Source organism: Amblyomma americanum, chromosome 9 (genome assembly GCF_052857255.1).
Source record: "Amblyomma americanum isolate KBUSLIRL-KWMA chromosome 9, ASM5285725v1, whole genome shotgun sequence".
Lineage (NCBI taxonomy): Eukaryota > Metazoa > Arthropoda > Arachnida > Ixodida > Ixodidae > Amblyomma > Amblyomma americanum.
This window is the reverse complement of record NC_135505.1, coordinates 150,125,802-150,138,069: the sequence shown is the minus strand read 5'-3', so window position 1 is coordinate 150,138,069 and position 12,268 is coordinate 150,125,802. Positions and strand designations below refer to the sequence as shown.

Here is a 12,268-nt window from a genome sequence, read left to right as displayed (position 1 = left end):
TCTCGCGGCGTGGTGAATGAGTGAGGGCAGAGCTTTAGTGCCGTGCTAATGTTAACGAGAAGGTACAGTTTTGTTCTTATCGCAGACTTACTGTACCGTCTGAATTCAGAGACGTGCAGTGCTCACTAGACATTCATTATTGGATCGACCAGTATGGCCGATGTAGGCTTTACCACAGAAGAGGAGAAAGGTGTAAATAGCCTCTGTGGCACATTTGGCAAACATGGTTTGCTGGTTGGCGTTACAAACCTCTTCTGTACTTTTGATGACAATTTGGACACACAGTGACGAAAGCCTGCATGGTGCTCAAAAGACGAGACGACTTTTACTCCTTGTCTCATGGCAATCTTTGGGTGCTGTGGGAGACTGGATGTAACGAATCGCAGCAGGTCCATTATCGTGACATGCACCATCTTTGCTGTCAGGCACGTGCTGTATGCTGAGCCAGAAAGGACTAACTGTACCAAATGGGTTATTGGCTTGGGAGTAACTGCCTTCTCACAACCTTTATAATCCCACAGAGGATCCACCACACTCCCTTCAACGACTGACTACTCGATGGGCTCCGCACGGAGTGGCCGTCATGAAGGCGCAAAGGGGCAAAGCTATTACTCCCATTTTACCCGGTTTGGCTTACACTTGCGACGGCAGTTGTGACGACGGATTATGACAAAAAAAAAGATGCTCACCGCTTGCTCACCCGCACACGGTGTCCCAGGAGGTGGCACTCGGGCTGAGCAGGAGCAGATCGACGTCACGTACGCACACAGCACGCGGTGCACTGTGAACATCGGCGGCGCGCCGATAGCCCGCTTTCGCCTCCCGTGATGCGTCCTGTGAAACTGCGCAAAAAGCGGAACAGCCTCGAGAGCATGAAAATGCACTGGATACTACACGAGCGACTGTATAACCTCATCTATAGATACATGTCGCACGGACCCACCATGAAACGAAGAAAAAAATTCCGCAATAGCGCAGCAGCTATTCTGGGTTATGTCTGGGTGAGCTCACACACTCAGTATTACCGAGTATCTTGATGATTATCATATTGACGCAAAACTTTGAAATGGCCGTTTCTTCATTCTTCAAAGCTTCCGTCACGCGTTTGTGATGCAAGACGCGACCAGATTTATCTCGAATCGTGGCACCTAGGCGGAGCCGATTCTACGTTGTTCCAGACTGTTGTTTTGAAACTTGGAAAGAATCCACCTTGGCGCAAGTAAAACCACACACACAAAGGAAAGACAAGGAGACAACGGACAGGCGCCAACCAAAAACTGTTGCGTATCACTGGGAGTAGACACACAGAAAGAAGGGCCCGCAGTACTAGAAATATAGCTCAGTAAGGCATGTTGCTGGGCAAGTTGGTTAAGCATTTTTAAAACTTGGAAAGAATCCACCTTGGCGCAAGTAAAACCACACACACAAAGGAAAGACAAGGAGACAACGGACAGGCGCCAACCAAAAACTGTCGCGTATCACTGGGAGTAGACACACAGAAAGAAGGGCCCGCAGTACTACAAATACAGCTCAGTAAGGCATGGTTTCTTTCCAAGTTTCAAAAATGCTTAACCAACTTGCCCAGCAACATGCCTTACTGAGACTGTTGTGGTTACTTTGATTGCCGTATCTCGAAAGTTTGTTGTCAACTTTAAATTAAGCACGGCCGAGAGCGGCGGACACTCGGTTTGACGGCGCTAAAAATTTGGCCCTCGCATATAGGTTGCTGCGACATTTTTATTCCAGAAGCAGTCACATCATGGAGCTAAAAGATCTCATTCTTTCGCTCCAACCATTCCCAAGAAACGGCGAGATGAAAACTATTGAACCGCCGCCGCGGTGGCTAAGTAGTTATGGCGCTCGGCTGCTGGCCCGAAAGACGCGGGTTCGATCCCGGCCGCGGTGGTCGAATTTCGATGGAGGCGAAATTCTAGAGGCCTGTGTGCTGTGCGATGTCAGTGCACGTTATAGAACTCCAGGTGGTCGAAATTTCCGGATCCCTTCACTACGGCGTCTCTCATAGCCTGAGTCGCTTTGGGACGTTAAACCCCCATCAACCAAACCAAAACTATTGAACCCAAATCTTCTTTCATCTAATTTGACAATTTTGATCAGATAATTTGCGAAGTGTTCAGACGAGAAGCAGTGCTCACTTTCCCTACCTCCTCTTCTTTTCGTCTCGTCCTGCATATTTTCGCTCGAAGAGTTCGCCTTCACGAAAGGTTGTTTGATCTTGTTGACTTCACAAACTCTTGCCCGGAAATTTTAACAGCAAAAGCAACCGACAGCTTAACAGAAGTCGAATAATTCTGTCACACATTCTTCGTTTCGCCAAGCTGGCAATGTTCGATTCAAGTCTACATTTCAGATAAATATGTGTTATTTTTTCAGGGCTCTTCGATTTAAATTAACACCACTTTGCCACGGTTGTTTTACATTTCTAGCACATCGCAGATCGCGCAGAAGTAGGCAGATAGTGGCATCAATCGCCCGCGGAAAGCAGCTCCTGAACAAGAGAAGAAGAGGAGAACAGTTCTGTCACGCATCGCTTAAAAACTGCTGCGCTGGAATCGCAGAGCTCGCAACCAGTGATGAATTCCCAGCTGGCACCGCCTCGAAAAGCCCGAGAACGACGGTCTACCGACTCCAGCCAGTCGTCTCAGTCGAGGTCAGACCTAGGATTCAAGCTGCCGATAGCGAGACTCCGCGGAGATTCGAGGAAGAGCAGCGGTGACTCGCTGTCCGCCACCGAAGCCGCCTCCAAGGGTTCTGGGCGTTCAGCAGATACGCCGAGCTCTCCCATCCGCGGGAGTCAGAGGACAAAAAACGAACAGGCCTCAGGGGTTAAAGAAGATGGCCCCCTCTTGGACAACAAAGAACCGGTAGCTGCTGCGAAGCCTCAGCCGAAGCGCCGCACTAGTCTGGCAAAGGACACCGCACACACACTGACAAAGATTGACGAGGCGCGGCGGCCGCGAATGGAAGAGGAACGCATGTCGATGGCTTCGGCATACTGCCCTTCGAAGAGGAACCGGTGGGGCTCTTCTGGCAGGGCAATGAAGGGAGAACACAGCGCAGCCGGAAACTTGCGCGTTTGGGAGAAAGAAGGAAGGACAGCAGCGCCGGAAGCTGCTGAACGACGCAAGTTGCCTGCAGTCAGAAATGCGACGCTGAGGCCAACGTCAGCAGTGGTGCAAGATCAGGTCGATTTTCTCAAAGATACCACCGTTCGGACTCCGGTGCCGGCTCGGAGAAGGCGCTTTTCATCGACACAGCGTTCTGTCGTGCCTGCGGTAGCCTCTGGGCTTGCTACACCCGCGGTTGTCGATGACCGAAGGTGTCTTGAAGCAGAGAGAGTGCCTACGCCTCGTCGTTCACTAACGGCAGACGGCCACGAATCATTGGGAGGAAATTCGAGAAGAACTGCGACGCCTCAGTCTTGCCCGCTTCCGAGAGATGAGCCAGGCAAGCGTGCTGTCGTACCGAAGGACTGCTATCCGGCGCCTCTGCATGCACCTCCGCAAAAGAATATTCTCTTGAGTAAGCCGGATGGCCTCCTGGTGGAACGGTCAACGACGACGCCAGCCGTGCCGAATGATGGAAGACTTCAACCCGTTCCGCTTGGCCAGTGTATCACCCGTTCCTCAAGTATTGAAGCCATTTCTTCTTCATGGAGCCCAAATCCACCAGAGCCCAGCCGAATAAATGAAAATAAAGCGGAAACAGTCAATGTCATCAGGCCTGTAGAGGAACTCGGAATAACCTCCCTCACTGAGAGACCTTATAGCCTGGAGTTGGCCCCGCTTACTTCGTCCGAGATCACAGTGTCCGCGGAATTAACTCTAGGGTTACCTTCCTGCGAAGCTTCCGAGGAGGCTGCCTGTAAGGCTCCTAGAGACCACCTCGAGTGGCCAAAAAGTGCTACTGGCACTCACCCAATATCGTCCTCTCCTAAAGGCACGAACGAACATGTTCCTTTAGTTACCGGTCGTCCTACGCCGCTCATCATGAAGGCATGGACGCGAAGGCCAACCATAGAGAACAGCAGCTGCGCTACGGCCCTTCACCTGGACGAGTTTGTGAACGACAGCTTGGAAGGCATTAGGCTGCCCTTGGAAGGCCCAACAGAGAAGATTACGGCACATAATACTACCAACACTGATTTACAAAACTATGGCGCTTCGGAAAATGCTGCATATAGTGCCGATGCACGAACTGAACCCAAGCATATGATGAGCGCCCATTACCTTGGTGGAACAATCGAGCAGACTACTGGAACAGAAAAATCGAAAGTCCAGGCAGTAATGGCGGAAGAAAGCAAGCCAGTGGCGCGACAAGAAAAGCGCGCAGAACCCATGGCAAACTCCAAAACGGCCTCACCAGGAGAACAACACAACGAGCCCGGGAGACTGCAACGAGCTGTTAACGACTCCGTCGAGGAGGCAGGTTCTCGACATGGAAATGAAAACTATATGGCAGCAGAAGATGGCGACGCTCAAGCGAGTGCGAAGAGATGGCCGATACGTGAGAGTGGGGCTAACCAGAAGTCAGGCGTGCACTTGCCCGGTGACAGCGTCAGCATGGCGAAGGTATTGCTAATGGGGGAGCAAGCGAGCAATTCTAGTGTTCTCGGAGAGTCTAAAATCGACGCACCAAGCGATGTCCGGAAGCCACCAGGGGCCGGAAGTGACGATGCGGAAAGACATACGACGGAGGGCAATGCCCCAGACGGAAGGGGACACGAGCGCCGCCCTCCGGCAAAGGCAGTAAAAATTGCGCATCGAACTTCACTTATTGAGAACGAAGAGATCCTCGAAGCAACACAACTATTGAAACGTAAGTTCTTTCTGCTTCATACAGCTTTGCACTCAATTTCATTTATATTAAGAAAGTGTGATGGACATAAGCACGGCATGCAAACCGGAGAACGGACAAGGGCCTAACTAGACCAAGTCAACCATACTTTGCGCTCAACCACCTTCGATTTCTTCAAAGCAGATCAGGATATATGTTATTAATGTGGTAAACGCACTGCATGCTAGTTTTTTGAAAAAAAAAAAGATATTCCTGGCGTGGCCGTAATTTTGAATTCTAAAATCATAGCAAAACCTGGTATGACCAAAAATTTACAAGAAATGATATTGGTGACGACGACTGCTTCTCTACGCAGGGCGCGAGGTTAACGCATGGCTCGAGAACTGCAGGCTGGCGTGTGAGAATCTCTCCTCGATGGTGGCCCTTGTCCTCGTCGTGCTCATAATTTTCCACGTTGCTCGGCCTATGTACGTTGGCGACTCGGTTCCCGAAGTGGTTGCCCTGCGCACCTGCTACGACCAGTGGTGTGACAGGCTCGGGCTACGGGTACTGCCCAACAAGAGCAACCAGGGCAGGGACCCGTGCGGTAACTTCTACCTGCGAGTTTGCTACGAGTGGAACGTGGGCCACGAGAACACCGGCTTCGTCGGAGGCGTCATCGACTCCGCTTACGGCTACACGCGTGATAGGATCTACAGGAGCCAAATGCCCGCGGTTGTCCGAAATGACTTGGACCATTTCGTGGTCTTCCTCAGGGTGTGCCTCGAGGACGCCCACTTTCAGGCTCCCCTATCAGAATGGATTGCGCTCATTGGCTATGAGCTGCGCCACGATTTCCTCGTGAAGCCGCACTGGAACTGGTCACGCATGGTTCGGTCCGTTATCAAGAAGAGCCTTGTCGACGGCCTTCAAACCATTGTTGGTGTCAGAGTCGGTCGCCGGGAAAGGTCGCAGAAAGCCGGCCTCTTCCTTTTCGTGGACGGCTGTCTATTGAGCCTGTTATCAGTGAAGACCAACCAGACTCGAGTCGTCGCGTCTTTGCTCGCAGAAATCATTGACGAATTACCGGAATTCCGCGACCGAATGGATGTCGTTTCTGCGGTGATCCGCATGTCACTCGCTATCTCGCGTGAAAGAAAGTATGTGGTCAAGAGGCAAGCCTACTGCTCGGAGCTGGCCTCATTCACGACGGGCGTTGGCGCGGCCACTTGGGTGAACGAAATCAACCGGCACGTCCCTGCAGATATGCGCCTCGCAGACGACTGCATGATGATGGTTTACGAGCGAATCAGCCACAGCCGTCTCTTCAACTTGCTCGAAGAGCAGTCGACAGAAGCGAGAGCCCTCTACATCAACCTGCTCATGGTTGGCCAGGTGCTGCGGTTTCGGTACGGCCTCGTGGCCAGCGCACAGCCGAAGCTGCGCGTCTGCATGCAGGCGTCTCGTGGGGCCTTCCGCCACCTGTGGGTCAGGCTTATGATGGATGTGGTCCACTTGCACGTGCAGGTGAGGTACCTCGAGGAGCTTTTCGAAAACATCAAGCAGGGCATCGTCGCCGATCTCGAGAGAAGGGGAGGCTCAAACGTCACCAAGCTCGCGGTGGTGGCCCTCGTGAACAAGACTCAGCTGAGAAACATGAGCAGGGCCAGCGTCACGGATGAAGCTGTCTACCGGGGCCCCCATTTGGCGGTCGGCTACCGTCTGCCCCAATACTTCTTGCAGACGCTGGCTTTTCAGACCAAGCGTAGCGTGAACTTCCTGGTGGACGATGAGAGCTTGGCGGACGACGAAGAGATGACCTCGCTGCGGCCCGTGTACATCCAGAGGGACTTGACCATCAGCGTGCCCTTCTTCTTCCTCTTCAGGCCCTTGTTCTTCGTGTTCCACGAGGAACAGTACCACAACTTCGCCACGGTAGGAGTGCTCCTGGCGGTCCAGCTCATTGAGGAAGCCAGCAGGCGCTCCCTGCTAGACATGAACGCGGCGAACAAGAGCGCCACCTGCCGAGTAGAGCGGTACCTGAAGACGGTGGGCACAGGGGGCGACCAGCCTGCCAGTCCCCGGCCGTCTTCAGTGTTGTTCACGTGGGAGGTGGCCGTAAACGTGGCGCTCCGGAGTATGGAGAAGTACGTTCAGCGCAACATGTCACCTATGGAGAAGCTGAAGTACATGGCGCAGCTGAGGCGGATCTTTTTCGAGCGCTTCTGCATGCTCAGCTGCGCTCTCCCACCGGTGCCCAACATCAGCAACATGCAACGCTGCCTGCTGCCCCTGATGAACATGCCCGAATTCGCCGACGCCTACAGCTGTAGCTCTGGTAGCAATATGTTTCCCAGTGAAAGGTGCGGGGAAATGTGATCGTCCCGCTGTTTGCCTGGCAGGACGCTGCTCGCTGCGAGGATGCTGTGATTGCCAAAAGCAATGCACACAGGGCACGATCAACAGCATTTAACATATTCGTATGTGATACCGCGCCGTCATGTTCTTATTTGGCATGCGAGTAGCGAACTTTAATATTTATATGAACCATTGCTTATGCCATCCGAAGAATATTTTATTAACGCTGACAGCCTTATTGGGTTATTCTTGACGCTGTTTTCTTGCACGCTAGAACCTTCCAACGTGCACGCGATGCATTTAAATGCCATATCCTTTAACACTAGGTCTATAGGTGCGAATAAATTTTCATTACAGCTCACTAGTTTTCGAGTTTTTCCAATACGCCCAACTAAGGAAAGTATGTACGGATCACTGCAGATCTACTCGTATGGAATTCCACGAGGCGGAGTGCAGAGTTTTGCGCTTTTCCACCTGCCACTTGTCGACCTTTCTTGCTTGCTCCCCCAATCGGCCTGCTCTCTGTTTATTCGGGTGATATCCATAGTTGTCACGTGCTCACAGATTTGAGTGCGGCTTTAAAAGGCGGCAGCGATGCATCGTCACCTTTCAAGGCTTTGCCTTGGGTGTTTCAATCGGGAAATGTTCTCCACGAAGGACAATTCATAAATTCTAAAGAAACTGCCTACGGATGAAGCCGTCCCTTTACTGTAGTTATCATGGACCCGCATGTGCCTTGGAGCCCTCTTATCTCGTATGCACTGCTGGGGACAAAGGTTTCCTGGACACGAGTTCTAGAAAAAATGTCTATGCAGCTCCATTCTATGTGACTCATGTATTAAAGAGACCTTTAATGCCTTCATATCAGGGGACTGGATAGCGACGAGGAGCTACAAGAAATGTTTTTCCTAGAGCTCGCGTCCCGGAAACTTTTGCCATCAGCAGTACGTATTCAAGTGAGACTGCGATTTTCCACATTTTATCGGTGTCATGCAGCGTGTTATTGCAGTTAATGCTGGAACTGTAGAACTCAGTCTTATTGGGCTTCCTGCGGTACAGTCGTCCTTTACTTGCAACATTAAAAAAAAGTGACCGAGCCCTTTACGTGTGCATCTGAAGACACTCCAGACGTCCTATACTCGCCCCAATGCGCCTGCATGGGCACGCAGCATGGCGGCAGCTGTCGTCATCCCGCAGAAAGCAGTCGACCCTTACGCTTACGACAGATGACGCGCTGCGAGTACATATTACGCTCCTAACTCGGATTGTTTTTAACTGCTTGAAAGCTTTCATAATCGCGAGCTACGTACGACGTAGCTAAAAACATCTGATAATCATCACTGTTTTCGCCATCGCTGTTTGCCCTAGCCTCGAGAACGTCCTCTCAATTATGGAGCCTGCGTCAACATCGAGTACTTCTTCCTTTCTGTGGCAGCAGAAAAAAAAAAAGCCAGTGTATCCACAGCGGCTCTAAAGAGGGCCACAATAGAATTTCTGCCCACTATCCACAAAGACCGATTCAGGTGCACGCAGTCGGCTCAGTCAATTCTACTGTTTCTGCATGGTCTAAGGTTCTTCCAGCAAGGTACGTTTTGACTCACATGAAAACATCGTGCCACACTTCGTCGACACGAAGCGATGCCACTTGACCGGCACATTTTTTTCTTATGGCAAAGCGATCCCTCTAAGAGCCCATAGACAAACATATCGCCGCCGGTCGCATGAAATGAAAATGAAAGTTGGTTTTGAGGAAAAGAAATGACACAGGAACTGTGTCACTTATCTCGGTGGACACCCGAACCGCAGCAGTAAGGTAAGCGATAAAGTAGTAGTAGTAAGTGGTGTATTAAAATAATGATAAAAAGGAAGGAAAGATTTTTCCACGAAAAAAAAGTTAAAAATTGAAAATTCGGGAAAGGAAATGGCGCAGTATCTGTCTCACATCTCGGCTGACGCCTGAACCGCGCCGTAATGGAAGGAATAAAGAACAGACTGAGAGAAGAAAGGAAGAAAAAGGAGCTGTAGTGTAGGGCTTCGGAATAATTTCGACCACCTGGGGATCTTTAAAGTGCACTGACATCGCACAGCACACGGGCGCCTTAGTGTTTTTCCACCATAAAAACGCAGCCGCCGCAGTCGGGTTCGAACCCGGGAACTCTGCATCAGTAGGGAATCTATCCGCTATCTTTCCGCTAGTGAATCTATCACTATCCGCTGGCCAGCTTATGATGACGACACATGTTCATGTCACCTAAGTGGCCCATATAGTTTGCTTCTCTGAGTATTTTTTTTTTCTCACAGTGCCGACGACGACGCCGACGAAAACGACCACGTCGGATTTTTGGCTCAGCGGAAGCTTTAAAGCTATCTTGTTAAAAAGGTCTTCCAAAAGAAACAGTTCAGTGAACCGGCTCCCGCCCGCAAAGGACTGAATGACTCGGCGGCGGCGATATCCACAGTAGTGCTCGGCTATCGCCGAACAGAGTGCCTGCCGGTCTCGACTATACGTGCTATTTAAAGCTGGCGAGGAACCATCGAGATAATGAGCATAAGCAACTACAGCGATCCGTAGAGAAGTGGAAGCAGTAGCGCGTGGCTACGGTCACTCCGAGTAGGTCTGGTCGCATCTCGCGTCACAAGCAAATGATAAAGCCGTGTGCAGGCGGCTTTGAGCGTGAATAAACAAACAGTACAGAAATTCGCGGCAGAATTTAAAATGAAAGAATGCACAGTTTAGCTTCTAGGAACAAAAAAAAAACGTAATTTTTAGCATCCAAAGCGAAATTCAGAGCTTGATGAAATTGCAGAGGACGCTTTCTGGTACAACCTTTGAATATTTAATGACATTTGAGGTGGGCGGAGGACTTGTAAGCCCTCCTGGAAAGGAAATCGAGAGCATTCAGCGATGTTTTCGGGGCTATAAACGAAGAAGGTCGGAACTTTGGCATTACGCTGCCGGTTGACGAAACAACATACAGAAATTAATGGTCGGCAGTAATAGCGAGGCTTGTATCGCGTTTCCTCCGGGACATACAGAGGAGCAGACGGAGACGCAGTGATCGAACATCGAGGCGCTTTCGAGCTCCGAAGAACGAACAGCGGCCGAGTGACTCTGCGCCATCCCAGCGGCACAAAGCGGGACATTTAATTTCCTTGAAATTAATCGCTCCTGGGCATAAATTCTTCACAATACTGGTCGTCTCAATCTCCACCTGAGACCTGTACTCAATTACAACCATGCATTCCTTTCGACGTTCTTCTGGAGGCGAAATGCGAAGTTTAAGATAGAAGTTTGCCCCTTTTTTGACGCCACCATCCTTAGTTTTATTTGCCCAAGTTTCTAAGTATTCATCACCATCATTCACGCCTTTGTTTAATTGAGCTTGCTGCTTTTCTTACGCTTCAGTAAATGATTCCTTCAGGTAGGGCTCAGACAGAAGGTACTTACGCTACCAAGGTAATGAGCAAACAAGTCTCCACCTCGGCGCTTCAACTAGGTTTTTTTCTAGTTTAAGTAGTGTCTTTTCCCAGGCGTGTCAGGAACACGTTTCATGCTCGTATGACAGTGTGGCAAACAGGCTGCTTGCCTTCTCATCTAATCACACCAGTTTCGCTCCCTGACTGTTGGGAGCACACAATGCATCCGATTCTGCGACACATGGGCGTGTGTGTGATGGGTCGCATAGGCTTGCATAAATCGCCTCCAGAAAGAAGACTGTGAAGAGGCGACAACAGAGCAAAATGTGAAAGCGGAAAGTGAAGAGGCGTTCACAAGAAGACTGCAGAGAGTGAATTAGCAGCGTTACGCTCAAAGAGACGGAGAGAAGGCAGAAAGGAAGGAAGAAAGGAAAAGAAAGACGAAAGGAAAGGTGGTGAGCACAACCGTGGCGAAAGTTGAAAGGAAAAGTGGCTGAGAGAAGAAAGATATCCACTGTAAGAGATGCAATTTTTCATCTTTTTAAAGTATACGATATCCACTTCTTTCTCCATTTTTGGGTATTTGATACTCAGCGCATTTTTCGTGACGCAAAAGAAAAGATTCCACGGATACTCGTTGAAACAGAAAACCCTGGCGACGAATCGCCAGAGGCGATCGTTTTCTTGCTCTCTGCAGACACAAAACAAGACAACGCTGAAAGAAAGCCTCGAGTGAAGCGTCGACCGTACTTTGTCTTTCTGGCTGGCTGACGAAAACGAAAGACAAGGAGCAGCAGCAGAAAGTCCAACTCCGCTTTCAGGTTCCAAGAATGCCGGAGGCTCTGAAAGGAAAACGGGCTCTTAGTACAGATTCTAGTCGATTTCTATTATTCTTTTGTTCGAGTTCCCTATTTTTGAGCATCTGGACGCACGTATTAGAGTACGTACAGCTCTGTACTCACAGCACCCTTTGACACCTTGATAAAAAGCCCATGAAAAAAAAGCACAATAAATAAAAATGTACTGAATTTTCCTTTCTGCTGCATTTTTTTTCGTTAACAACAACTTGCCCAAGCTTCTACAGTATCAAAATAAGACATTTTTAGCGATCCGATGAAGTGTACCATGGCTGTGGCATGGACCGAGTAATGTAAATTTATATATGCGAAGCGTTACTGGTCCCATTGCGAGAAAAGCCTGCGGCGCGTGTGTGTACTCGCCGATGGTACAGAAAATCGAAGCGATGGCAAGAAAATGTGGTCACTTCATCAGTCGGCCGTATGACACTCGCAGCAAGCCGAGAACCGCACTTCAGACAATCCAATACATTTCGTTCGTCTAAATATGTATACTCGCGACTGGCCGACCTCCACGTGTCGCCAGTTTTCCCGACATTCGTACTAAAATTGTGACACAACGGTTTGTAGTATATCGTTCCGGGTATCTCGTACGATTTCTCGTTGCGTATAGCTTACATGTCCTTGTTAAGTTGGAGGCCATATTTCGGCAGGGATCCGAATCGACGACATATACACTTTAAATTGTATGCATTTTCAGACTTTCTCATCAAAATTCTGGTGCAACCGTTCGTCGTAAAGCTTGCCGGGTGGTGTCACAGGCTCGTGTGTGTGCGGGGGGGGGGGGGGGGGGGGGGCGAGGGGGGGGTCGTGTCATCGCGCGAACAGAAACGGCGAAACAG

At 50.1% G+C, this 12,268-nt stretch overlaps 1 protein-coding gene across 1 annotated transcript; it reads left to right on the top strand.

Annotated features, from left to right (window-relative positions):
• The first annotated feature begins 2,444 nt into the window (after positions 1–2,444).
• On the top strand, positions 2,445–7,515 carry LOC144104873 (uncharacterized). The gene is made up of 2 exons (XM_077638095.1): positions 2,445–4,836; positions 5,171–7,515. The coding sequence occupies exons 1-2, from the start codon at positions 2,592–2,594 to the stop codon at positions 7,171–7,173; spliced, it is 4,248 nt and encodes a 1,415-aa protein (XP_077494221.1). The 5' UTR covers positions 2,445–2,591; the 3' UTR covers positions 7,174–7,515.
• The last annotated feature ends 4,753 nt before the right edge of the window (positions 7,516–12,268 follow it).

Excerpts from the sequence above, each read along its gene's own strand:
- LOC144104873 (XM_077638095.1), top strand. The coding sequence starts at position 2,592 with ATGAATTCCCAGCTGGCACCGCCTCGAAAAGCCCGAGAACGACGGTCT. Across the intron at positions 4,837-5,170 it reads AGCAACACAACTATTGAAAC|GGCGCGAGGTTAACGCATGG; the intron begins GTAAGTTCTTTC and ends TTCTCTACGCAG.